Raw genomic sequence first — 27,195 nt, forward strand, 5'->3', positions numbered from 1 at the left:
TTTGGGAACCAGCCAATCACAATGTGGCATCTGCTCTGGGTGTCCTTGAGGGGGGGGGCAATGTCCACGGGAACTGCCGATGTTTGGATGTCATTCCCCCCACCCTTGAATTCCAATCCATCCCAACCCTTCCCATTCTTTGTCAAGCTTGCGAGCGAAACAGGATATAGGTGAAAATTCCAATCAGTCTTGACATGCCGACCCTCCCAGAAGAAGGGTAGACCTGAAACAACAATAAACGTACCTACACATCATTACTTACAGACCAACTATTGCTGCATTATTGAAGGTGCGCGATCCTTATTGAGATTGTTGAGTGGGTGGGGAATCTGGCTTCCCCGTTGACTTTGCTTGTCAGAAGGTCACAAAATGTGATCGTATGACCCCAGGATGCTGCAACCGTCAAAAATACATGTCAGTTGCCAAGCATACGAATTTTGATCACATGACTATGGGGATGCTGCAATGGTCATAGGTGTGCGAAGAACAGTCGTAAGCCACTTTTTCAGTGCCATTGTAATTTCGAACAGTCACTAAATGAATGTTTGTAAGTTGAGGACTAAATGTACACAAATTCTCTCTTTTGCTTGCATCTACTCTCTAAATTTTAGGTTTTAGGGTTAGTTTTAAATTTTTAATATATTTTTTTTTAAATTTGATTTATATGCCGCCCTTCTCCGAAGACTCAGGGCGGCTTACAATGTGCTCAGCAATAGCCTTCATCCTTTTGTATATTTATACAAAGTCAGCTTATTGCCCCCACAAACTGGGTCCTCATTTCACCTACCTTAGAAAGGATGGAAGGCTGAGTCGACCTTGAGCCTTGGCGAGATTCGAATCTGCAGTAATTGCAGGCAGCTGGTCTTAATAAGCTTAATAACAGGGTGCCTTAAACCCCTGTACTACCAAGGCTCTTTCAATTTATTTTAATTGACAAGTTTTAAATTATGGGCCAAATTTATAAATTATGTTAACTTTATTTTTTAATTGTGATGTTTGTATAGATGTTTTTTATCTGGCTGTTCACTGCCCTGAGTCCGAAAGGAGAAGGGCGGTATAGAAATTCGAATAAATAAATAAATAAATAAATAAATAAATAAATAAATAAACAAACAAACAAACAAACAAATAAATAAATAAATAAATAAATAAATAAATAAATAAATAAATTCGTCATCCGTGCTAAACACCTGTGATGGGACTTGCCATTGTGTCATAAATATATCTTGCAGCAATCATCATTTTTTTTTAACATTTTAAAATTCTGTTTCTTTTCTCACCTCATGCTCCTTCAGAGGAAGAAATATTTGAAACTTGAATGTTAGCCGAATAATTGCAACTTTCAGTCACTATGAGAAGGGTAACTGTTGTGTCTCGTCTAATTTCCTGGTATATCCTTCTTTCTTTCCTAACTCATCATAGGTAAAGGTAAAGGTAAAAGTTCCCCTTGCACATATGTGCTAGTCGTTCCCGACTCTAGGGGGTGGTGCTCATCTCCGTTTCAAAGCCAAAGAGCCAGCGCTGTCCGAAGACGTCTCCGTGGTCATGTGGCCGGCATGACTCAACACCAAAGGCGCATGGAATGTTGTTACCTTCCCACCAAAGGTGGTCCCTGTTTTTCTACTTGCATTTTTTACATGCTTCTGAACTGCTAGGTTGGCAGAAGCTGGGACAAGTCACGGGAGCTCACCCCGTTACGCGGCGCTAGGGATTCGAACCGCTGAACTGCCAACATTTCGATCGACAAGCTCAGCGTCTTAGCCACTGAGTCATTGCATCCTTTTAACTCATCAGAGCCCCCGGTTTATTTCAGCAAAATAAAAATAAATAAATAAAATTTTCATCTATGATTATTTCTGCCCCTTAGATAGAGTGGCGGGTGGGTATCTGAATTAAATCTTGCACTTTAGATCTCTTCAAAGATCTAAAAGGAACCTCTGGTAGATTCTCTCTCAAAGCAGTTTTAAAAAGAGAAGAGGAGATCAAAAGTTGGGAAGAAGAACTAAGAATTTTCTTACACCCTGGAAAGCCAGACACCCCAAAGATACAACCCAGCTTCTAAACAGTGGCTTCTTGCCTTGGATTGCAGTATTTTCAGAGGCGTTAGACGGCCCCAATCTGGCAAAGGAATAGTCATCCCAAGAACCTTGGAAGGAGGGGATCAGCTGGTTTGGAGATAATGTATATAAGGGCAGAGCTGAGAAAAGTCGGTGCCATCTCCCATAGACGCTGGTGAGTTGCAAGCTGTTATGGTGAGGAAGAGAGACGGCCAGCAGCCTGTTTCTCCTTACTCTGAAGTCCAGCAGGGCTTACTCGCAAGTAAGTGAAGCATTACATTGCATCTCTTCAAAGGAATTCCTTTGGGTTGTGCTAATGTCTAGTCCATCTTTTCATCTTCCTGTTTTAGGCTTGTTTTTAGTTTTTTGTATTGGAATCACTTGTTCTTCTTCAGAGTAATCGACTAAAGAATTGATGGAGTTCCTTTTTTTTTTTTTTTTTTGCTTTTGAGAATTACACATTTATTTCCTGGGGAATGTGTGTGTGTGTGTGTGTGTGAATTCTTCAAGAGTTCCCTTTGCAGGATCATTCTCTGAAATTCTTCTGAATCCCAGAATGACTTGTTACGGGTATCACATTGGAAGGATTCCTGAAAGAGAAACTGCTTTTAAATCACTTTTTAAAAAAACTTTGATGTTGGTTTTCCTTCACTAGAGTTCAAGGAGCAAGATAGCTAAGCAATCTCGATCCTTTGAGTTAGAGCAATTCTCAAAATTAGAGGCTTTGCTCCCCCGCTCGCCATTTCGGTTCTCTGACCTTCAAAATGTTGAGGAGATTAATTGCTTTTAAACAGGTGTTGGGAAAGGCAGATTTTTAATCATATTTCACTCAGATGATGTAATGGAAATATCTTTCCTTGTTTTCAACCAGTAAGATGAATTCAAAGGCAAAAGAGTTTTATTAGGGTGTCAATCACTTACAGTATCTTTGCTGAACTATAAAATATGTTGAAGATGAAACAATGGGTTGAAAATACTTTTATCTACTGCTAGATAGAATGTGTCATACATTTTAAATTAAGATTGGAGAAGGATTTTTTTTTTTCGGGTTTAAGTAATTGCAGAACAAAAGTGTTGAAAATTTTGATGTGTCTTCTGAGTTTAATAATATCTCGATGGCTGTAATTAGAACAATATAGTTCATTATTTATTTATTTTTTGAGTGGATTACTTGTTGCTTTTAATTGTGTGTGCCTCTCTGAATCACATATTGAGTGAGTAGTTAAATAAGTTGAATTAATATCAAATAATCAATAAACGAACTGCCAGCTTGAAAATGTCCATGGCATAGAAGGTATTTTAAGATGAGATATATTGCAATAGTCAGTTTGTCTTCTGTGTTAATGTGGCTTGCCCTAATGGAATTCTAGGAGCCACAAACTTACCTAGTAAAACTAGCAAATTATTTATTTATTATTATTTATTAATTGAATTTGTATACCGCCCTTCTCCCAAAAGGGACTCAGGATGGTGGACAGCCAAAATTAAAATACATATAATACAAAAGTTAAGATAGCTAAAGTAAATTAAATCAATCGGCCTCCCAATTTAAAACCCCAAGTCTATAAAATTTAAAAATTCCCATTAAAAAACCATTTAGGCTAGGCCGGCTTGTTGGAATAAATAAGTCTTCAGGGCCTTATGGAAAGTAAAATTAGTTTATCATTCATTATGTTGTGTAAACCAGGAACAGTGGATTAATTGATCAGCCAATGTAATGTCTGAATGCAAGACAGGGATCATTGGGTAACCCACAGTTCAGTCAATCTAAAAAAAGACATGTAAAAACAATTTACATATTCCTTTTTACTTATTCTTTTCATGTATTCGAATTAAGTTTATACTTTTACTTGTTATCTTAGATATGTTTGACAAATAAACTTATGATTATGATTATAATTGGCTGTGTCTCTAGGATGCCATAAAACACAAACTACCCAGTAATCTTAACCAATTCTAGTCCACACCCCCATCAATGTGGTTGATTGGTTGTAGTTCCATGTGCTCTGAGAATACAGAAAATTAATTATAGAACCTGTAGTTAATTTATCTACCCCAAATGTGTTGCACTAAATATAGTCACTAAACACAGAAGAGAATTCTCTCTCAACTCTCTTCACGATGGCTGTGTTTGAATGGTACTCTGAACTACAAACTAACTAACCATTCTTGTAGCTTAGCCTGCCATGTGAATGTCAACAGTGAAGGTTGATTATGGTTTACTGTGTCTCAAGGAAGGAAACTGGTGAAGTGAATAAGCAGCAGTTCTCTTAACCATGGATGTGTTTTTGAAAGCGAGCCAATGAATATCACGGTGGCCAGATCTGAAGGAAGAGGGCGAGACTGTAGTACTTGGAAGTGTGAAGGAACTGAGAGGTCACCCTTAGTGAGGAAAGTTCTCAGTTGCACAACTATTCAAGATGAAGGACCTCCAACCTCTACCATGCCCACAGCAGAGTCCTTGGCTCAAAGGAGTCAGAAAAGTTAAGATGGTGGCCTTTCAAAGCCTACCCATTTTAAGTAGGTCATTTGCACTCAGCACCTTAAAAAGAGGGAGGGGCTTAAGTCACATGACTATGGCCACCATCTCAATTTTTTTAACCTTCCCCTCCATCTCTGACTTGCTACCTGCAGTTCAAGGTGGGTGCACCTTGGGCATAGATCGACCCAGCTCTTGGGAAGCAAATTCAGCCTGAGGGAAGAAAACTATGAAGGTAAGGCAGGTTGAAGCTGCAGCAAGATATAAGGGTGAGTATAGAGATCAGCGAACAAGTCTTTGGGCTCTCCATTCATTCTTAATTCCATCCCTTTTCCATTGCAGATACTTCATCTGCATTTTTTTAAAAAAAATATTAAATAAAATTACATATTAACTCAATAGATTTTTAAATATTTTCTTAACATATCCACTAACATGAGTAAAATGGCAAATAAAAAAAAAGAATTTCTTTGATTAGGAATAGAGTAGGTTGCTTTGCTGTTGTTTTGCATCCAGCCAGGATCATGTCTGGCATCACCCCAGGATAAATGGGGCAACTATTAATCATCATCATCATCATCAACAAGCTCAGCATCTTAACCACTGAGCCACCTAGAGGTAGTATGTAGTAAACATACACCTAAGAGTAGTATGTAGTAAAATGTTCAGATTGCAGAAATGGTGAGACTTTGTCTGAACCTGGAAGCTCAACTGGGTTGGACCTGATTAGATAGAAGACCATCAAGAGAAGATTAGGGAAAGCTGGAAAAAAAAGAGTGCTAGAAGATTCTGCCGGCAAATTTTTCTATACTGTTACCAAAGCTCCATCAAAGTGCCCAGGAATTCATTTCAATTTAAGAGAAGTTTAACAGATTAACAGAGTTGGAAGGAACCTTGTAGGTCATCTAGTCCAACCCACCCCCCCAAACAGGAGACCCTACACCATTTCTGACAAATGGCAGTCCCATCTCTTCTTGAAAGTCTCAAGTGATGACCTTGATCATAAATACCTTCTTCTTCTTCTTCTTTCAGGATATGATTATGATGTTCTGGCTTATAGTTCCAATTCTGTTCTTCCCTGCGATTGAGAGCGATAACTGTAAGTTTCTGGTTTCCTGCTTGGAAAAGGTCGGCTAGAGGGAGGGTGGTGAACCTCCAGCTGCCTCTAAGTCTACCACCTTGGTCCTTTAGGCCAGGGGTCTCCAACCTTGGCAACTTTAAGACTTGTAGACTTCAACTCAAGACCAGATTAGCTCTGTCCTTACTGTGGAGTTACATTTAACAGAATTTTGCAATTAACAAAACCTTTGAAGCCTGAGAAATTAGGGAGGATCTCTTCTCTTCTTCCCTCTTGCCCCACCCACCATCCAGCTGTGGGCCGGGCCGTCTCTTATCTGACCATTCCCTTAGCAGCGTCTCTTGGCCCAGTCTCCAAGGTTTTTCTCACCCAGAGATACATCCCCAGGTTCTCCAGAAGGACCCGTGTGAAAAACAATCTCCAAAAAAAAAACCCCTGTTGCTCGGTTGTACATCTAAATGGTTAAATCTGTTAATGTCATTGTTCATCAGAGATTAAATGCATGCAAGTCAGGTAGTCCTCCACTTAAGACAACAACTGAGTCCCAAGATTTCTGTTGCTAGGTGAGATATTTGTTAAGTGAGGTTTGCCCCATGTTAGGACTTTTCTTGCCAGAGATGTTAAGCATTACAGCCTTACAAGGTCTTCCCATGGAGTGAACCAAGCCTTTTAGTTCTGCATCTGTTATAATATGAAACCAAGATTGAATGGTGGCTTCTATTAACTGGGTTTTATTGCTGGGTCGCTTCTGACTAACAAGTTTCTTTAGTCAGCTCCATAGATTTTCAATTGGGTTAAGGTCTGGGCCAGGGGTCTGCAACCTTAAACACTCAAAGAGCCCTTTGGACCCATTTCCCACAGAAAAGAAAACACCGGGAGCCACAAAACCCTTCCCGTGCCTGACTATTTCTTGAGCGGCCACAAAACTAGCATATGTAGTTGAATTAAACCTTCTGGTTTTTTTCTGAAACTTTTATTCTCTTGGATTTATCCATGGTTGGCCTACCAGGGATTGAAAAGCTCAATAAATCGTGTGTCGGAGGGTATCGCACATTGCCAGTTGTGACACATATTTTATTTATTTAATTATTAGTCCAATTTATATGCCACCCTTCTCCGTAGACTCAGGGCGGCTTACAATGCATTATAGCAATAGCCTGCATACTTTTTGTATAAACCTGCTTATTAGGGCTTTCGCCCCCCCACCAAGTGGTGTTGTTCTATACAAAGTTGGCTTATTGCCCCCACAATCTAGGTCCTCAATTTACCTACCTCGAAAGGATGGAAGGCTGAGTCAACCTTGAGCCTGGTGAGATTCGAACTTGCACTAATTACAGGCAGCTGGCAGCTAAGTGCTAGCACTTAACTGCACTTTAGTCCGCTGCACCACCGAGGCTCTTCTAATTTTGAATGGCAAGGAGCCGCAGCAGAGGGGTGAAAGAGCCACATGCAGCTCCAGAGTTGCAGATTGCTGACCTCTGGTCTGAGCTATTCACAGGCCATTTCAGCAGTAGAATAGGATTATCCTGAAACTCCAAAAAAAAAAAAAGTGGTATTATTAGCCATCAAACCTCAAAAATACACTTTTCCCAAAAGGTTTCCACAATTTTGGCCACTACTGTAGTACAGAATTGAGGCGCACATGATGGGGAGGATATTTTTATAAGACTTCCACTATTTGCTCTACCTGCCCTAAAGTGAAACGGAGCCAGCAATAAGTAACAGGTGAACAGAACTGAGATGTTGGGGCGGAAGGATGAAACTGGGGCTTTCTCTGTGGTGGTGACCAACCATCTGATGGATCCCTTCTGTTCCAGATCACCTGATGGAGCTCCGTAAACCCAGCGGAGAGGAAGCGGTGAGACTTCGCAGGGCTTTGGGATCCTGCCTTCCAAACCCCTGTTTTCACCAGGGAGTGTGTAGGGTTGTAGACGACCGTGCAAATTGCACTTGTAAGACTGGCTTTACGGGACAATTTTGTAAAGGTAAGAGCAGTGATGGGTTTCAAATTTTTTTTACTACTGGTTCTGTGGGCGTGGCTTGGTGGGCGTGGCAGGGGAAGGATACTATAAAATCTCCATTCTCTCCCCAATCCAGGGGAAGGATACTGCATAATCCCCATTTTCTCCCGATCAGCTGGGACTCGGGAGGCAGAGAATAGATGGGGGGTGGGGGGCCAGTCAGAATTTTTACTACCGGTTCTCCGAACTACTCAAAATTTCCACTACCGGTTCTCCAGAACTGGTCAGAACCTGCTGAAACCCACCTCAGGGTAAGACACATCTGCTCTGGAGTGCAAAGGCCTACAGTTTTCCCATGTTCAGAAGGAATTTTTTTAACTTAGAAGCTTTTGGAGTTTTTCTCTTTCTCTTTTTTTTTTCTGTTTCCCAAGAAACACTTAATTGATCTGGAGGGCCAGATCAGTTAAAAGGCCCGGAGGCTAAAACATAGGAAGAATGGTTGCAGGAACTGGGTATGGCTAGTCTAGAGAAAAGAAGGACTAGGGGAGACATGATAGCAGTCTTCCAATATCTCAGGGGCTGCCACAAAGAAGAGGGAGTCAAACTCTTCTCCAAAGCATCAGAGGGCAGGACAAGAAATAATGGATGGAAACTAATCAACGAGAGAAGCAACCTGGAATTGAGGAGAAACTTCCTAACAGGGAGGACAATTAACCAGTGGAACTGCTTGCCACCAGAAGTTGTGGGTGATCCATCACTGGAGGCTTTTAAGAAGAGACTGGACAGCCACTTGTCTCAAATAGTATAGGGCAGTGATGGCTAACCTTTTCCGGACCGAGTGCCCAAAGCGCACATGTGTGCGTGCAAATGTGCACATGCTTAAACCCCCAAAATGCAATGCATGCACAGTCCCCGTGGATGCATGCACCCCACCCCTCCATGGATGTGCAAGTGCCCCCTCACACGCGCCCACCCCCTGCAAGTGCCCCGCCCCCATGCATGCGCAGCAGAGACCCGTAGACCAACTGGCCAGTGGGGGGGCACACGCACATGCGCGGCGGAGGTGAACTGGGGCAACGGCTCACGTGCCCACAGAGAGGGTGCTGCGTACCACCTCTGGCACGCGTGCCATAGGTTCGCCATCACGGGTATAGGGTCTTCTGCTTGTTCAGAGGGTTGGACTAGATGACCTCTCAAGGACCCTTTCAACTCTTAATTGTTATTCTGTCAAGATATGGAGGTGAAACTCCAGTGCAAGGAGGAGTATATGAAGATGCTGGTGAGGAAGGAAGTGTTTGAGACGCTGAAAGTCCCCCTGAGATCGGTCCATCTGATGAATGGATCCTGCGTTGTCTCTGAGCAAGATGAGGATGGGGAAAGCTTCTTCGGAGCCATGTTGACAGGCGAAAACCACACGGCCTGCGGGTCAGAGATCAAGGTAAGGGGGAAGATACAGGTACAGCAGGTAGTCCTCGACATACGACCACAACTGACCCCCACATTTTCCTTGCTAAGTGAGACAGTGGTGAAGAGAGTTTTGCCCCATTTTACGACCTTCGTTGCCACCGTTGTTAAGTGAAACACTGCAGTTAAGTTAGTAACACAGTTAATAAGTAAATCTGGCTTCCCCGCTGACTTTGCAGGTCAGAAGGTTGCAAAAAGTGATCACGTGACCCCCTGGGACACTGCAACCATCATAAATACATGCCAGTTGCCAAGCTTCTGTATTTCGATCATGTGACCATGGGAACGCTGCAATGGTCATGAGTCATTTTATTCAGTGCCGTGGTAACTTCGAGCAGACACTAAATGAATGGTTGTAGCTCAAGGACTACCTATAGGGGTTGACTGACTTACAACCACAACTGCTATCATTACATGAGTCATTATGTGACTAGGTTCAATGTCATGCCCTTTTTTGTCGTTAAACAAATCTGGCTTCTCCAATTGACTTTGTTTGTTGGAAGCCACCAGGGAAGGTCATAAACAGCGATCATGTGACCTTTTGTTGTGGCCTGTTGGTCAACTGGCCCCTCCAGCAGCCAAATCAGAGGAGGAGGCGGAGTGGGAGTCTGGGTCAGCATCAAGGCAACCTGGGACCTCCGAGGGGGAAGAGGGAATGGAGCTGGCAGAGAGAGAGAGATGGAGGCGGAGCCTGGACCGTCCGTCAGCCCTCAGATGGAGAGTCAACAGCCCCCAGGTCTGGAGGTGGCTGATGAGGAAGAGGAGGAACAGCTGGGTCCAGTGCCTGCCCTGCGGATATTCAGAAGGCAGAGGAGAGGAGAGCAGTGGAAATCTATGGGCTGGTCCTTGGGATGGAAGATCCACCACTGCTAACGAAGCCCCACCTTAGCTCTGGGGATAAAAGGCAGGGAGCGGAGATGAATAGATGTGGCAGACAAGTTCCAGCTGGACAGACTTGTTAGCCTGCAGTGAGAGAGAAACTTTTTGCTGGGGCTGCCAGCGCTCCTAATAAAGGAGCCTTTGAGTTAACTACAGAGGGTTTGTCGTGTTTGGGGAGCTGGATCAGAACACCCTTGAATGCTGCAATTGTTGTAAATAACTGCTCCCTAATTGTGATCACGTGACCGTGGGAAGGTTGCAATGAACATAAGCACGAGGACTGTCACTGCGTTTTTGTATTTGTCAGCTGGGCTCCCATTCTAAGACTTACGGTAGACTGATTTGACTCTTATCTCTGCAGCTACTGCGCATGTCCACATTCTTTCACATTCTTTCACTTTCTTCTAACTTCCTTTGTTCGTCTGCCAGAACTTCTGCTGGTACGGCAGGAACGCTGCCAAGATGTAATTAATAGCTAGTAAGATGTTTTTACTTTCTTTATAAAAAAATGTGGAAGGACTAATCGTAAGTCCCTTGGCAGTGCTCAGATGAGCTCATCCAATTTAGAAATGGCCACTTCTGGTGTTGGATTATTCAAGTCTTCACTCACAATTCTGATCTTGGCCTTTAATTTAGTTTCTGGTTCTTTTTGCAGGTCAATGGTTCTCACGTGTCTTACGCCAACGTGATCGAGTCGGACCGGGAGGATAATGGTGTGATCACCAGGAGCAATGTGATTCTCATACATTTCTCCTGCATCTATGCCTACAAGCCCGTCGTCAGCTTGCAATACTCACTCAAGGCTATGGACACGTATGTTGTGGCTTGGGTTACTCTAAGCATTCCCTTTAGCTATCCCTCTGTTTTTCCTGATAGTTTTTTAGGCCGTTCTTGTAAGCTGGCAAGCTGTATTTCAACAGACGAAGCAGTGGCCTTTGGCATCCATCCTACACTATTTTGAGATAACCACTGTTGACCTCACCCCATTCCTAAGAGGTCTGTAAGGGGTGTGCATAAGTGCACCAGTGTGCCTACCATCCCTGTCCTAATATTCCTTTTTACTTACTCTTTTCATGTATTTAAATAAGTGGTGGGTTGCTCCCGGTTCGCACCGGTTCGCAAGAACCGGTAGTAAAAATTTGTAGTAGTTCCGAGAACCGGTAATAACATTGGCTGGCCATGCCCCCGAACCGGTCCCCCGCCCGGTCACCGCTTGCTAATCCCTCCTCATCAGAGGCTTTTTTTTTTTTTTTACTTTTAAAAGCATTTTTTTCTACAACCTCTTCGGCCGAAAAAATGCTTTTAAAAGTAAAAAAAAAAAAAAAGCCTCTGATGATCGCACAGCTCAGCTGGGATCGTCAGAGGTTTTCAAAGCTTTTTTTCTGCAACTTCTTCAGCAGAAGAGGTGGTTTAAAAAATGCTTTGAAAAGCCTCTGACGATCCCAGCTGAGCTGCCTGATCGGCAGAGGCTTTTCAAAGCATTTTTTTCTGCAACCTCTTAAGGTTGTAGAAAAAACGCTTTTAAAAGTAAAAAAAAAGTTGGCCACGCCCATCCAGTCACATTACCCCACCACCACCAAGCCACGCCCACAAAATAAGCCACACCCACAGAACTGGTAGTAAAAAAATTTAGAACCCACCCCTGATTCAAATTATGTTTATACTTTTACCTGTTATCTTATATATGCTTGACAAATAAACTTATGGTAATGATTATGAAAAGTGATGCTGGGCCTGGCCATGATCTACAGCCTGATGATACATCCCATGTTAGATCCCATCTCCGACAGGTTCAGGTAGGAAGGAACCAGTGGTGGGATTCACATTTTTTAACAACCGATTCTGTGGGTGTGGCTTATTTGGAGGTGTGGCTTGGTGGTCATGTGACCAGGTGGGCATGGCTACATGCATAGGGATTACTCAGAGGGCTGTAAAAAGTGGTTTCTGACCGGTCCTCGCACTTAACGACCGTCCTCATATTTATGCCTGTTGCAGCATTCTTAACAACCAGAATGTTGTAATTCCTTACAGGATTAACCCTGTAAAGTGGAAAAAAAACAAAAAGATTTCTTCTTACAACCGGTTCTCCGAACTGCTTAACTACTTAACAACCGGTTCTAGCGAACCGGTGTGAACTGGTAGAATCCCACCCTTGGAAGGAACCCTACCTAAAACTCCAAGATACTGAACAGTATGGCTTGGCATAAGACAATTGCCAATAGGCGGCCCCCAGGGGGAGAGCCTTCTCTGTGGGGGCACCTACTATCTGGAACGAGCTCCCCCCGGAGATACGGAGGATCCCGGATCTGCGCACCTTCCGCCGCGCTCTAAAGACCTTTTTATTCCACCAGGCGGGCCTGGCCTAACTTTCTCCCTCTTTTTAAACAATGTTAATAATTTTAATATTTTTAATACTCAAAGTTTAAATTTGTTTTAAATTGATTGGGGTTTTAATTTGTCTGGGCCAAACTATTTAATTCGATTTTATTTCTGCTTTTTAAATTTTGTATATATGTATTTTATTGTTGGCTGTTCACCAACCTGAGTCCTTCGGGAGTAGGGCGGTATATAAATCAAATAAAAGTAAGTAAAAGTAAAGTAAGGTTTATTATTATTTCCCAAGCAGTACATTCAATATCTCCAAGGGCTAGGAAGTTGCAAGCAACAGGTAGGGTAAGCAACCTTGTAAGACCAGAAGATCACCTTTGGCATGGTGGTTTGTTTGTTTGTTTGTTTCTTTGCCTAGTCAAGGGTTACAAACAACAATGTTTGCAGGGCGAAATCAGCAAGGCTTTGGAATAACTTTTTATAAAACCTACGAAAGCATTCACCAACTTGGTGCCCAACATCAGGAAATAATATGAATTATGTTGGGCTGTAACTCCTCTATTCCCAGCTAGGATGTTTATTGGTTAAGCTGGCGGAGGATGTTAGATAAGTTTGTCACCTTGACTGTAGTTCTAAGCCAGGGGTCTGCAACCTTAAGCACTCAAAGAGCCATTTGGACCCGTTTCCCACAGAAAAGAAAACACCGGGAGCCACAAAACCTCGGTGGGCGTTGCCAACTCAATGTCACTCACTTTCACCAGTCACATGACACCCCCCCAGCCACGCCTACCCAGCTGGTCATTAGGGCAGAGAACCGGTTGTTAAAAAACAACGGGAACCACAAAACCCTTTGGACATCTCTCTCTCTCTCTCTCCCTCCCCCTCCCCCTCTCTCTGTCTCTCTGTCTCTGTCTCTGTCCCGGCTGCTTCTCCATCCCCCGCCATCACCCTTACCTTCTCAGGCCAGGTGAGGAGTGACTGGGAGGGGAGGGTGAGGAGTGTGGCCAGCCAGTGGTGGGATCATCCAACAGAGAGCCACAGCAGAGGGCCCAAAGAGCCACATGCGGCTCCGGAGCAGCAGGTTGCTGACACCTTGTTCTAAGCCAAGGTTCCTTGGACTGCTTTAGATAGAGACACTAGATGCTGGCTGAGGAATTCTGCAAATAGAACTCTTAAAGTTGCCAAGATTGAGAAACATGCTGTACCAGATGCAGAATATATTATTGTGTAACCTTTCTCTATTCATGAGTACCTCCTAGAGGACAGAGGCCATCTGAACTGTTTCAGAAGGGTGAACGATTGATGGGGATTCTTTTTTTAGAGAAAAAGAAAGAAAGAAGCATATTCCTGCTGGCACGAAATTGACCAATCTGTCATCGAAAGAGAAGTCAAAAAAAAATAGCTGGGTTGAAAACTATTCAGTTTTCAACCCAGATTCGAACTGCAAGTTCGAATCTCGCCAGGCTCAAGGTTGACTCAGCCTTCCATCCTTTCTAAGGTAGGTGAAATGAGGACCCAGTTTGTGGGGGCAATAAGCTGACTTTGTATAAATATACAAAAGTATGAAGGCTATTGCTTAATGCATTGTAAGCCGCCCTGAGTCTCCGGAGATGGGCGGCATATAAATAAAATAAAAATAAATAAATAAAAATAAAGAATAGGCACCGTTGACTTCACGTGGATAATTTAGGAGAACAATAGCTTAGCGCAAGAGGTCTCCATATCTGGCAACTTTTAAGACTTGTGGACTTCAACTCCCAGAATTCCTCACCAGCATGGCTTAGAAACTCATTCCCTCTTCACATAGAGACACCTTTCAGACAGACAGACAGACAGCTAGATAGATTGATTGATGGGTGATTATCTCTCTCTTTCCTAGGTTTGTGCAATTTTCAGTCAAAGAAGGGGACTTCACCGTAACCATGGGCCTCTACGAGAGTGCCAGCTTCAAGAAGCCTTACAGCCAGCAGCCGCTGTCGCTTCTCATGTCGGACACCCTCTACGTCCTCCTGCAGATAGAAGGGCAAGACCAGGTCAAGTACTTCCTCCTCAGTGTGGAAGATTGCTGGGGCACCCCAACAAATGACCCCGACGACAGCACAAAGCACCACCTCATCATGAAGGGGTAAGAGGCGAGGCTGGGCTTCTCTCTAGGATACTGGTTGAAGAAACAGGGTGAGGGGGTGAGGGGACAATCGTTTGGTATTATGAGCACATTTTTGGAACCAGAGATCACTTTGAGCGTGAATCAGGGGCGAAATCCAGCAGGTTCTGACAGGTTCTGGAGAACCGGTAGCGGAAATTTTGAGTAGTTTGGAGAACCGGCAAATACCACTTCTGGCTGGCCCCAGAGTTGAGTGGGAATGGGGATTTTGCAATATCCTTCCCCCAGGAGTGGGGAGGGAATGGGGATTTTGCAGTATCCTTCCCTCAGGAAAGGGGAGGGAATGGAGATTTTGCAATATTCTTCCCTCAGGAGTGGGGAGGGAATGGGGATTTTGCAATACTCTTCCCTCAGGAAAGGAGAGGGAATGGGGATTTTGCAATACTCTTCCCTCAGGAAAGGAGAGGGATTGGGGATTTTGCAGTATCCTTCCCCTGCTGTGCCCACCAAGCCACACCCACCAAGCCACACCACGCCCTCCAAGCCACGCCCACAGAACCGGTAGGAAAAAAAATTGAATTCCACCACTGGCATGGATGGATGGAATGGATGGACGTACAGGTAGTCCTTGAATTACATCCATTACTGACCATTTGAATTTACAATGACATGGAAAAAAATGACTTATGACCATTTTTCACACTTATGATTGTTGCAGCGTCTGTGATCTGTCACATTTTTGGAATGTGAACGCTTAGTCATATATTTATGACTGTTGCACATGATCCCAGGATCATGTGATCACCTTTTGTAACCTTCTGACAAGCAAAGTCAGTGGGGAAAGCCAGATTTATTTATCAATTTATTTATAAAATTTATCATCTGCCCATCTCATACCCAACAACTCTGGGCAGCGTACAGCATAAAAACATTAAAGCATGGAAAAAACATGATTAAAAAACAGATTCACTTAACAGCCGTGTTGCCAACTTAACAACCACAGTGATTCTCAACAACTGTGGCAAGAAAGGTCGTAACGTGGGACAAAACAACGGAAATTTTGGCCTCAATTGTGGCTCAATTGTGGACATGGATTGAGAACCAGCTATATATATGTATGCATTTATGTACTTTTTACAGAGGCACGACTGAGAGCGTTTTAACAAACTGCATCCCGGTTTGGTTTGGTGGCAGCAGTGCCTCAGATAGAAAGTCCATACAGAGAGTGGTGAGGACAGCAGAGAAGATTATAGAAAGCTCTGTTCCTGTTATTAAAGGATGCTGCTTATAAACGCTGTGTGCTTAGAGCTCAAAGCATTGTTAGAGATCCCAAACACCCAATTCACAGTTTGTTTCTGTTGCTCCCCTCTGGAAGGAGGTTTCAAAGTATTTCCAGCAGGACTACCAGATTATGTAATAGCTTTGTTCCCTACGCCATCCATCTGGTAAACTCGCAAGATTAGTTTTTCTCGACATGTACCAGGGGTGGGTTCTACTTACCTTTACTACCGGTTCACAACGGGATCGCACACACACGCTCGCTTCACTCATGCAAGAGCCTGGCTTCTGCGTATGTGCAGATCGTCGATGACGACATCTGGGGCAGTGGGCGGGGCCTCCCGCCAGTTTTACTACTGGTCCGAATCGGGGGCAACCCATCACTGCCATGTACATGTATACATCTGAGCTAGACTGTCTTCATTCTCTGTGTCTCATATGTGGATATATGCATACTATTGATTTATTTATTTTATTTATTTATTTTTCATATTTGTATACCGCCCTACTCCCGAAGGACTCAGGGCGGTGAACAGCCATAATAAATACAAATACATATAGAAATTAAAAACTATTAAGAAACAGATTAAGTAATTTAGGCTCAAAGATTAAAAACATCCAAATTTATCTAAAGAGGTTTAAAACCCAATTTAAAAGCCAGTTTAAAAGCCAATTAAAAAGGGAGAGTTAGGCCAGACCAGCTTGTTGGAATAGAAATGTTTTCAGGGCACGGCGGAATATGCGTAAGTCTTGGATGTTTCGTAACTCCGGGGGAAGCCCGTTCCAGATGGTAGGTGCCCCCACAGAAAAGCCTCTCCCCCTGGGGGCCGTCAGTCGACATTGTTTGGCCGACGGCACCCTGAGGAGTCCCTCTCTATGGGAGCGAACTGGTCGGTGAGAGGCTATTGGTGGCAGGAGGCGGTCTCGTTAGTACCCTGGTCCTGAGCCATGGAGCGCTCTAAAGATAGTAACCAAAACCTTGAAGCGCACCCGGAAGACCACTGGGAGCCAGTGCAGCTCGCGCAGGAGGGGGGTTACATGAGAGCGCCACATTGCTCCCATTATCACCCGCGCGGCCGCATTCTGGACCAGTTGGAGCCTTCGGGTGCTTCTCAAGGGGAGCCCCATGTAGAGAGCATTACAATAATCCAGGCGTCAGGTGACAAGGGCATGAGTGACCGTGCGTAACGAGTCCCGATCCAGAAAGGGATGCAACTGGCAAATCAGGCGAACCTGATAAAAAGTCCTCCTGGCTACGGCCGTCATATGCTCTTCAAAAGACAGCCGTGAGTCCAGGAGGATGCCCAAGTTGCGAACCCCTTCTGTGGGGGCCAACGACTCGCCCCCAATAGTCAGAGATGGCGCCAACTGACTATATCGGGACGACGGAAACCACAGCCACTTGGTCTTGGATGGGTTGAGTCTGAGTTTGTTCCTCCCCATCCAGATCCGTACGGCCTCCAGGCACCGGGACATCACCTCGAGGGCATCATTGGGGTGGTCTGGGGTGGAGATGTACAGCTGGGTGTCATCAGCGTACTGATGGTACTTCACCCCAAAACCACGGATGATCTCACCAAGCGGCTTCACATAAATGTTGAATAGAAGGGGCGAGAGGACCAATCCTTGTGGCACCCCACATATAAGGGGCCTCGGGGTCGACCTCTGCCCCCCTGTCAACACAGACTGCGACCGGTCAGAGAGAAAGGAGGAGAACCACTGTAGAACAGTGCCCCCCACCCCCAACCCTTCCAACCGGTACAGCATGATATCATGATCAATGGTATCAAAAGCCGCTGAGAGGTCTAGTAGGACCAGGACTGAGGAGCAACCCCTGTCTCGAGCCCTCCAGAGATCATCAACCAATGCGACCAATGCTGTCTCTGTGCTGTACCCGGGCCTGAATCCCAACTGGAACAGATCTAAATAATTCGATTCATCCAGGTACTGAGGCAGTTGTCGTGCAACCACACTCTCAACAACCTTTGCAACAAAGCGAAGGTTGGAGACAGGACGATAATTTGCTAATACAGCTGGATCCAGGGAGGGCTTCTTGAGGAGGGGCCTCACCACCGCCTCTTTCAAGACGGTGGGAAAGACACCCTCACTCAAAGAAGCATTTATAATCTCCTGGAGCCAGCCTCGCGTCACCTCCCGGGAGGCCAGTACCAACCAGGATGGACACAGGTCCAATAAACATGTGGTCGCATTTAGTCTGTCCAGTATCCTGTCCACGCTTTCAGGAGTCACAGGATCAAACTCTTCCCAAATAATATTCTCAGGACCTGCCCCTGTCATCTCCTCTGGATCAATCCAGTCAGAGTCTAGCTGTTCACGAATCTGAGCAATTTTGTCATACAGATATTGTACAAAATCCTCAGCTCTACCCTCCAAGGGGTCTTCCCGCGTCTCTTGATGGAGCAGAGAGCGGGTCACCCTAAACAGGGCGGCTGGGCGATTATCTGATGACGCAATAAGAGTAGAAAAGTAGTTACTCTTCTCTACTCTTATCGCCACTAGGTAATTCTTAATATGAGATCTTACCAGTGTTCGGTCGGATTCAGAACGACTAGCCCTCCAACTGCTCTCTAGGCGTCTTTTCCAGCGCTTCATCTCCCTCAGCTCCTCAGTATACCAAGGAGCCAGGTGAGACCGGCGCCGGGTCAGAGGCCGCAAAGGCACGACTCGGTCTAAAGCATCAGCTGCCGCCCTATCCCAGGCGGCCACTAAGTCCTCAGCCGAGTCGTGTGCTAGAACCTCAGGAAATGGCCCAAGCTCCATCTGGAATCTCTCAGGATCCATCAGGCGCCTGGGGCGGAACCACCTGGTCGGTTCTGCCTCCCTGCGGCGGGGTGTGGCGGTTCGAAGGTCCAGGCGAAGGAGGGAGTGATCTGACCATGACAAGGGTTCAATCACTATATCCCCTATCTCGAGATCACTCAACCACTGGCCAGAGACAAAAACAAGGTCCAGTGTGTGTCCCCCCATGTGAGTAGAGCCATAAATTAACTGGGTCAGGTCCATAGCCGTCATGGAAGCCATGAACTCCCGAGCCATCTCAGACGTCTCACCGACTGATGGCAGGTTAAAATCCCCCATGACCATAAGCCTGGGGGTGTCAACAGCCACCGCGGCTATAACATCAAGCAGCTCAGGCAGGGCTGCTGCCACATGGCAGGGAGCCAGGTACGTGACTAGCAAGCCCAACTGCACCCTATGACCCCACTTCACAAGAAGGGACTCACATCCAGCCGTCTGAGGAACAGTGGCCTCCCTTGGTCCAAGACCTTCGTTAATAACAACCGCCACCCCTCCGCCCCTCCCCTGAGACCTTGGCTGATGGAAAGCACGGAAACCTGGTGGGCACATATCAACAAGGGGGGCTCCCCCTTCCTGGCCCAACCAGGTCTCCGTAATACCCGCCAGGTCCGCACCCCCCTCCTGAATAAGATCACAAATGAGGGGGGCTTTATTTACCACGGACCTGGCGTTGCACAGCATCAGCCGAAGGCCTGGGGCCCGAGGTTCCGTACAACCTGGGGAACGATTGATTGATTGATTGATTGATTGATTGATTGATTGATGTAGTGTATATTGGAGGTAGTGACCCTTTGAGATCTGTATGCAATGAAATTTCATTTTAATGCATGCCAATTGGTGTAACATTCAAAGTGACCATAAAGTTATTCTAAGTCTAAGTTAATCTTGGAGTTAGTCTATGTTTTGACTGCTGGTGGGAAGGGCAGCTTAAGGAAGTCTTGGTCTCTCCCAGGTGTCCCCACGACAAGACGCTGGAGTTCCTCAACGTCATCGGAACCAGCACGGTGGCAAAATTTAGCTTTCAGATGTTCCACTTCAAGAACCTGTCCGAGATCTTCCTGCATTGCCAAGTCCGTCTGTGCATTAAAGCTAACCAGGAGCCCTGCGTCAAGGTGAACTCACATCTCTTGCGCATGTATGGATATGTGACACTGGGCGCTTTCTCATCTCTTCTCGGGGGTTGAACGGCTTATTTATTTGCATTCCCCGACTCTAGGGGAAAGGGTTGGGTATCCCTGTGAAGAAGGCAGAGCTTTCGGGAATCCTTGAATCAAAACCGCAATGGAGCCTGGAATGATGGTCATCCATGATGCCGATCATTAAACAGGTCATCACAGGACCCTGCTTAATGTTATGACTGTCAGTGTAAATTGACTGTCAATTAAAGAAAGATTTCCTTAAGGATTGGCAGTTTGGAAATTCATTTAATTTTGAGATAGCACCACAGTCTGACAATGACCTTTGTTGCTACAGTCATTAAGCAAACGTGTCCACAATGGCTTTTTGTTGTTGTTGTTGTTTTGCTGGAGCCTGAAAGTAAAAGCCAGTTCCGGCAAAAGACATCATCAATGACGGAGCAGGTGTTCTGACCCAGCCTTCGTGAGCCCCACTCAACTGCCTACTCGTGAGGAGAAACCCCTTTTTATTTAGAAAGGCAGGAATACACGGCATTCACTGACAAAGCTTCAGGACACACATCCTTAGGTGCTTCACAAGCCATAGCTCAGTCTCTGAGTTCCCCGCTGGGAGCCTCAATTAGCAGTTCAATCCCCACAAAAAAAAAAGAGTCGCAGCCAACCTGGATAGTAGCAAGAAATCCTGGCCAAGGAATCCTCCAGAGCAGGGGTCTCCAACCTTGGCAACTTTAAGCCTGGCAGTTTCAACTTCCAGATGTCAACTTGCAAAGCTTTTCAAGTTGCCATGAGCAGGAGGGAGGGAGAACTGATAGAGCTGATTGATTTCCCTAACTGAAGCGCATTCCATACATTCTTCCTGACCGCAATCAGAAGGAGCGTGTTGGATTTCACAGCCAGCCAAAGGGGTTAATTGGAGAATGTGACTTATGACATGGCCAGAGAGGAGGGGAGAGACAGGGTCATAGGGGAACGTAAATCCACGTGGGATTAGTTCTAACGGCATCCGAATATTGCCGAAATGGTGCTCCTAATAAATGACTGTATTTCTTTTGAAGTTCGGCTCATGGCTCATGAATTAATTAGGGCATCTTTTGGAAACTTCACACCAGAATTCCCCCAGCCAGCAAACCTGCTCCAGAGGGAACTCTCCTGGAGCATGAACGGTTGTCTCTGAGCACCGCACCTCCCACACCCCTCCTCCTTATATCCCAGCCAAGGAAGGCCTTGTTAACGTCTCCTTCGTTTCCTGGATAGCTGGCCCTCAGTCCTTTGTTGCTCTCCTCTCTTCATATGTGCATCTGGGATGGCCCCAGCTGTTCCTCCCTGTCACTCAGCTCAGGCTCCGAAAACAGCTGTCTCTCCGCCTGAGCGTGAGTAGATGGGCCCTGCACTGCATCTGGCTCTGAGTCCTTCTGCTCCTCAGAGCCTTCCACAGGCCCCGATGGTAACCCAGGCACTCCCTCCGTCTCCTCTGACTCGTCTGAACCACAGCATCAGGTGACTGCAAAATACTGCAGATTCCATGAATGCAGGCTGGTTGTTGAGTGCCCAAAATGTGATCCCATGACTCTGGGGTGGGGGTGGTATAACTGTTGGAACTTTGAATCCAGATTGTAAGTAGCCTTGGGGAGGTCACCATAACTAAATGGTGGCTAAGCAACTGGTCATAAGTCGAAGACTGCTTCTACCCTTTGGGTTGCATGAGCAAAGAGAATGACCCAAGGAGAAAAAATGCAGGATAAATTAGTCCTCAACTTATAACCATTCGGTTAGTGACCGATTGAAGTTACAATGGCACATTGCACATTGTACAGTTATGACCGTGGCAGCATCCCCATCGTCACGTGATCAAAATCCGGATGCTTGGCAACGGGTTCATACTTATGACAGTCCCAATGTCCCCTGGGTTCAGGTGATCGTCTTTTGTGCCCTTCTGACCAGCCAAGTCAATGGGGATTCACTTTACGACTGTGTGACTCACTTAGCAACTGCAGTGATTCATTTAACAACTGTGGCAAGAAAGGTTGTAAAATGTGGCAAATTCACTTAATCGAACTGTCTGGCATAGCAACAGAAATTTTGGGCTCATTTGTGGTCATAAATCAAGGACTACCTGTAGTTTCTGCAGATTGTTTGATTTACAGGGGGAGTCAAATAACTTCATGGCAAAGCCAGTTTTATTGGGAGCCAGTGGTTTATAACTATTCCGGTTTAATAATCAAGGATTTGCTTTGTTCCAACCTAGCAAGGCCATTTTTAGTACACGGATTACAGTACCTATCTCCTTGCTGGCTGGGAACAATGGGATTTCTATGCCTGCCCATTGGCTAGAATAGAATAGAATAGAATAGAATAGAATAGAATAGAATAGAATAGAATAGAATAGAATAGAATAGAATAGAATAGAATAGAATAGAATAGAATTCTTTATTGGCCAAGTGTGATTGGACACACAAGAAATTTGTCTTTGGTTACATATACTCTCACTGTACATAAAGAAAAATAAAATACATTCATCAAGAATCATAAGATACTTGATAGTCATAGGTTGATAGTCATAGGTTACTAATAAGCAATCAAATCGTACTAGGAAACAAACAGAACAATATAAATTGTAAAGATACAAGCAACATGGTCATAGTCATAAGTGGGAAGAGATAAGCACTAGGAAGGATGAGAAGAAGCATAGTAATACAGTCTTAGTAAATTATTTGACAGTGTATGTTGGATTTGCAAAGCAAGCTTCATTGTTGACCATTAGCTCAACCATTTGTAGGGGCTTCTGTTGTGTGCAAACTTACCTCTTTCTTTTCATTGGGTGACAGCAATGTCCCATCAAGCAGAGGAACAAGAGGCAGCTGGAGGACGACTACATGAAAGTGGTCTCCTACGGACCCATTGTGTTTGCAGCCCCCTCACTCTTGGAAACCCGGAACGCCAATGACCAGCCGTCCTTCTGGGGTATGGCACCCTCTTCGGTTTGATCCCCCTGGGAGGAGGGGGCAGTTCTGATTCCACTTGAGATTTCCGACACCCAATGCCCTGGGATGCCCGTTCTTTTGCAGCCCCCTGGGGTTAGAGAGAAGGAGGAGGGGTGCCTTAAGGAGTAGCGTATCTGCTGCCTTCCTCTCTGAAAGGGTTTAAGACCCAGTTTTTATTTTTAAGGTTCCCTGGATTATCAAACCCAAAACATAAACTGAAAAATTATCTGCATCCCCACCCATATCTCCAGTGGATCTGACAAACCAATTTTAAAAAAAGAGCATAGGATTGCTTTCATGAATTATCTGGGCCATTCTTTGGAAGCAACATTTTCAGTTTCTAAACAGACTGATATAATGTGTCCTCCCTCATGTCTTCTTCCTTCCTTCCCTCTCTCTCTCTCTCTCCCTCCCTCCCTCCCTCTCCCTCTCCCTCTCTTTTTCTATCTATCTATCTATCTATCCATCCATCCATCCATCCATCCATCCATCCATCCATCCATCCATCCATCCATCTATCTATCTATCTATCTATCTATCTATCTATCTATCTATCTATCTATCTATCTATCTATCTATCTATCATCTTCTGTCTGTCCATTTATCTATCTATCTTCTATCTGTCTATCTTCCATCTTTCTATCTATCTATCTATCTATCTATCTATCTATCTATTCATCTAACTTCTATCTTCTGTCTATCTATCTATCTATCTATCTATCTCTATCTATCTATCTATCTATCTATCTATCTATCTATCTATCTATCTATCTATATCTATATCTATCTTCTGTCTGTCCATCTATCTATCTATCTTCTTTCTATCTATCTTCTATCTATCTATCTTCTATCTATCTTCTATCTGTCTATCTATCTATCTATTCATCTAACTTCTATCTTCTGTCTGTCTGTCTATCTATCATCTCTCCATCCATCCATCCTCCATCCATCCACCCATCCACCCATCCATCATCCATCATCTGTCTATATCTATATGTCTGTCTGTCATCTATCATCTATCATGTATCTATCTATCTATCTATCTATCTATCTATCTATCTATCTATCTATCTATCTAACCTCCATCGTTTCTTTTCCTTTCCCTTCCTTCCTTCCTTCTCCCCTCTTTCCCTCTCTTCTCCTCTCTATCTCTCTTTCTCTCATTCTCTATCTCTCTCCCCATCTCTCCCCTCCCTCCCTTCTCATTCCAGGATCGCAGATGTGGGTCCCGGGTGTGATGGCCGTGGTGGCCCTCATTGCAATCTTCATCTTCATAGCTGTTGTGAAAGCCATGAAGAAGTGAGCGGCTTCTGCGAGAGCAGACTTCCAAATAAATCTTATAATTGCAGTTCACGCCAGGGCCAGTTTGCAATTTTCTCCCCTGGAAGAGGTTTCCAACAACTGCCGTGCTGAAAAGTTTGGAGCGTCTTCCTACTGGTTCTCCTTCAATTGAATGAAATTGGTTTCTGAGCTTCCTTTAAGGCAGGGGTCTCCAACCTTGGCAACTTTAAGACTTGTGGACTTCAACTCCCAGAGTTCCTCAGCCAGCTGCCTGAGGAACTCTGGGAGTTGAAGTCCACAAGTCTTAAAGTTGCCAAGGTGGGAGACCTCTGCTTTAAGGGATAGGAGAATTTTGAAGAACTCTTCACAGGTCAAAGATAGAGATCTTGCCCTCACTGAATGATCACATCACTCAAGGAAGGGCGCAAACATCTTGTCATCTCAGTGGTGATCTGCAGGCTCTCTGGCTTCCAGTAGATCCTCCTGCCTGAGAGACCTCTTCCCGGGGCCTTTTCCGGACTGGGAGGTATGAGCAGCCAGGGAGTCTGCAGGCCAGTGAGAAGACATGGATCAGAAAACAGCAACCTCAGCCGTCTCTCTCTTTTTCCTTTCAGTTAAAAGCAAGTTCAATTTGCATCACAGAGAAATTTGAAAGAAATTCTCAAGTGTTCTGAGAATAAAGGAGAAAAACAGAGGGAGGGGAGAAAAAAACTCTGAAGAAATTCAAAATTTGACAAAAGCAAAATTCAGCATGGCGTTATCTCTGATGCACAGGCTTGCTTTGGGGAAGTGGTAAAGCCATAATATGATGACAAATATTGGTGTGTTCCAGCTTCTGCTCTTGCAGGCCTATTTTTCTTTCTTTTTTTCTTTCTTTTTTTCTTATTTTTTTTATTCTTCTTTTTTCTTTCTTTCTTTTTTTAACCCATGTTTTGGGGTAATGAAAGAGATATTTTGCAGGAAGCAGGAAGTTCCTGACATTATCTTGATTTAGAAGAATGCCTCTTGGCCACCTGTTAAGCCTCAAAGCTGTTGAAATGTTTTTGGGTAGTTCAAGAAAAAATAGAATAGAAAACAGCTAGGGAAGGTGGGGAGAAAAAGTCAGGAAGAAACCAGACCCACTTATTTTCTGGAAAAGAGCACGTTAACCCTGGTTCCCTTTTCCATGGCCAACCCTTTGGTTCAAGGCCCACGGTCACACTCTCAAAATGTGGCAGTTGCCCCCCAAAAAATACCTTATCCAGTTGAAGCTTTCATCTCTCCGAGTTTGCAAAAAGGAATCAACCGAAGCTTCATTCAGAAGTTGGGAATTATCTGAGTTTCTACCTACGATGTGCAATGTGCAAAATTTGAAATAGTTGCCTGTAAAAAAAAAATTGTCGCATTTAACCTTGATTGTTAGTGTGCTGACATACCCAGCAAGAATTCTAATTTAATTTTATGGAAACAGGCCTTCTCTTACACAGAACACAGTGGTTCTCAACTGTGACAACTTTAAGATGGGTGGACTTCGATCCCCAGAATTCCTCTACCAGCATGCATGCTGGGGAATTCTGAGTGCTGAAGTCCACCCATCTTACAGTTGAATTCTGGGACTTGAAGTCCACATAAAATTCACGTATCCTGAAATTGACACGGTTGTGAAACATTGCTCCAGCATCTAGAATTCTTATTAATGATGTTGGATTTCTTTTGTTAGCTGCTATGGTTGGTGTGTACTAGCAGCGTGCAAAGATATCAATAAATAAATAAATACAATTTGGGTCAAACCACCAGTTCTCATTTACCTCAATTCAGTTGCTTAACCACATCCTATTCGTCTACACTTCCTTGACTACATTCCCTTTCTGTAATTATCCTCCCCTCTTCTCTGTTGAATCATAAAATTGTAGGCTTGGAAGGAACCTTAAAAGTTGGGTTAGGGTTAGAGTTTTAGTCCAACCTCCGGTGCAAGCTAGGAGCCCTTATACCAGACAAATGGCTGTCCCAGCGGTGAAATCTACTTACCTTTCTTACCGGTTCAGAAGTGCATGTGCTCTGCGCACTCGTGCATCATATGCATTGTGCACATCTTCTGCGTGTGCGCAGAAGGTAAAAAAACATTACTTCCTGGTTAAAACCAGGAAGTAATGACACCCGAGCGGCTATCACTACCAGATTTAATTTAATTTAATTTAATTTATCGCATTTCTATGCCGCCCAACTTCCGAGGGACTCTGGGCAGCTCACAGCAAAAATAATGTGAACATAGAAAAATTGTTTAAAAAACCTTGTAAAAACATTTTAAAACATTAAAAGCCCATGCACACCGTTCATGGCCAGATCTCGCAAGATTGCAACAGTGAGATCAACGGCCCCAGGCCTGCCGGAAAAGCCAGGTCTTCACCGCTTTTCGGAAGGCCAATAGGGTGGGGATGGTCCAGACCTCAGGAGGTAACTGGTTCCAGAGAGCTGGGGCAGCCACAAAGAAGGCCCTCCCCCACGGGCCCGCCAGCCGGTATTGTTTAGCTGACGGGACCCGGAGGAGACCAACTCTGTGGGATCTTACCGGTCGCTGGGAGGTATGCAGTAGAAGGTCTCGAAGATAGCCTCGCCCTGAGTCATGTAGGGCTTTAAAGGTAATAACCAACACCTTGAATTGTGCCCGGAGACCGATAGGAAGCCAGTGCAGCTTGCGGAGAATTGGTGTAATGTGGGTGTATCTAGGTGCACCCACAGCTGCATTCTGGACCAACTGTAGTCTCCGAACCACAGGGAAAACTAGCTACCGGATCCACCGATCCGGTCTGATCCGAGAGCATTTCACCCCTGGGTTGTCCCATTTCTTCTTGAAACCCTCCAGTGATGGAGCACCCAAACTTCTGGAGGCAAAGCCGTTTCACTGCCAGCTTAATTGTTCTCACTGCCAAGAAATTTCTCCTTAGTTCTAAGTTGGATCTCTCTTGAATGAACTTCCACCCGTTACTTCTTGACATGGTATCAAGTAGTCGGGAGAATAAATTGATCCCTTCTTCCCTGTGGCAGCCCTTGAAGTACTGGAAGACGAGTGGCATATAAATTTGATAAATAATAATTAAGATCAGGGGTGAAATCTATTTACCTTTCCTACTGGAAAGGTGATCAGTCAAGAAATAATGGATGGAAACTGGACAAGGAGAGATTCAACCTGGAAATAAGGATAAATTTTCTGACAGTGAGAACAATCAGCCAATGGAACAGAAGTTGCCTTCGGAAGTTGTGGGAGCTTCATCACTTGAGACATTCAAGAGGAGATTGGGCTGCCATCTGTCAGAAATGGTGTAGTGTCTCCTGCTTGGGCGGGGGGGTTGGACTAGATGACCTACAAGGT

The 27,195-nt window shown here is 44.7% G+C and overlaps 1 protein-coding gene across 1 annotated transcript; it reads left to right on the top strand.

Annotated features, from left to right (window-relative positions):
* The first annotated feature begins 2,185 nt into the window (after window positions 1–2,185).
* On the top strand, window positions 2,186–25,235 carry LOC117670338 (uromodulin-like). The gene is made up of 9 exons (XM_034425405.2): window positions 2,186–2,319; window positions 5,569–5,635; window positions 7,432–7,599; window positions 8,808–9,013; window positions 10,574–10,731; window positions 14,126–14,371; window positions 19,401–19,560; window positions 22,410–22,545; window positions 23,777–25,235. The coding sequence occupies exons 2-9, from the start codon at window positions 5,572–5,574 to the stop codon at window positions 23,866–23,868; spliced, it is 1,230 nt and encodes a 409-aa protein (XP_034281296.2). The 5' UTR covers window positions 2,186–2,319; window positions 5,569–5,571; the 3' UTR covers window positions 23,869–25,235.
* The last annotated feature ends 1,960 nt before the right edge of the window (window positions 25,236–27,195 follow it).

The sequence above is a fragment of the Pantherophis guttatus genome, chromosome 11 (assembly GCF_059756535.1).
Source record: "Pantherophis guttatus breed Tessera chromosome 11, ASM5975653v1, whole genome shotgun sequence".
Classification (NCBI taxonomy): domain Eukaryota; kingdom Metazoa; phylum Chordata; class Lepidosauria; order Squamata; family Colubridae; genus Pantherophis; species Pantherophis guttatus.

Bases quoted from the DNA above. Each gene is read 5' to 3' on its own strand.
- LOC117670338 (XM_034425405.2), top strand. From the start codon at position 5,572: ATGATTATGATGTTCTGGCTTATAGTTCCAATTCTGTTCTTCCCTGCG. The intron at 7,600-8,807 runs GTAAGAGCAGTG...TATTCTGTCAAG, and splicing joins TACGGGACAATTTTGTAAAG to ATATGGAGGTGAAACTCCAG. The intron at 22,546-23,776 runs GTATGGCACCCT...TTCTCATTCCAG, and splicing joins TGACCAGCCGTCCTTCTGGG to GATCGCAGATGTGGGTCCCG.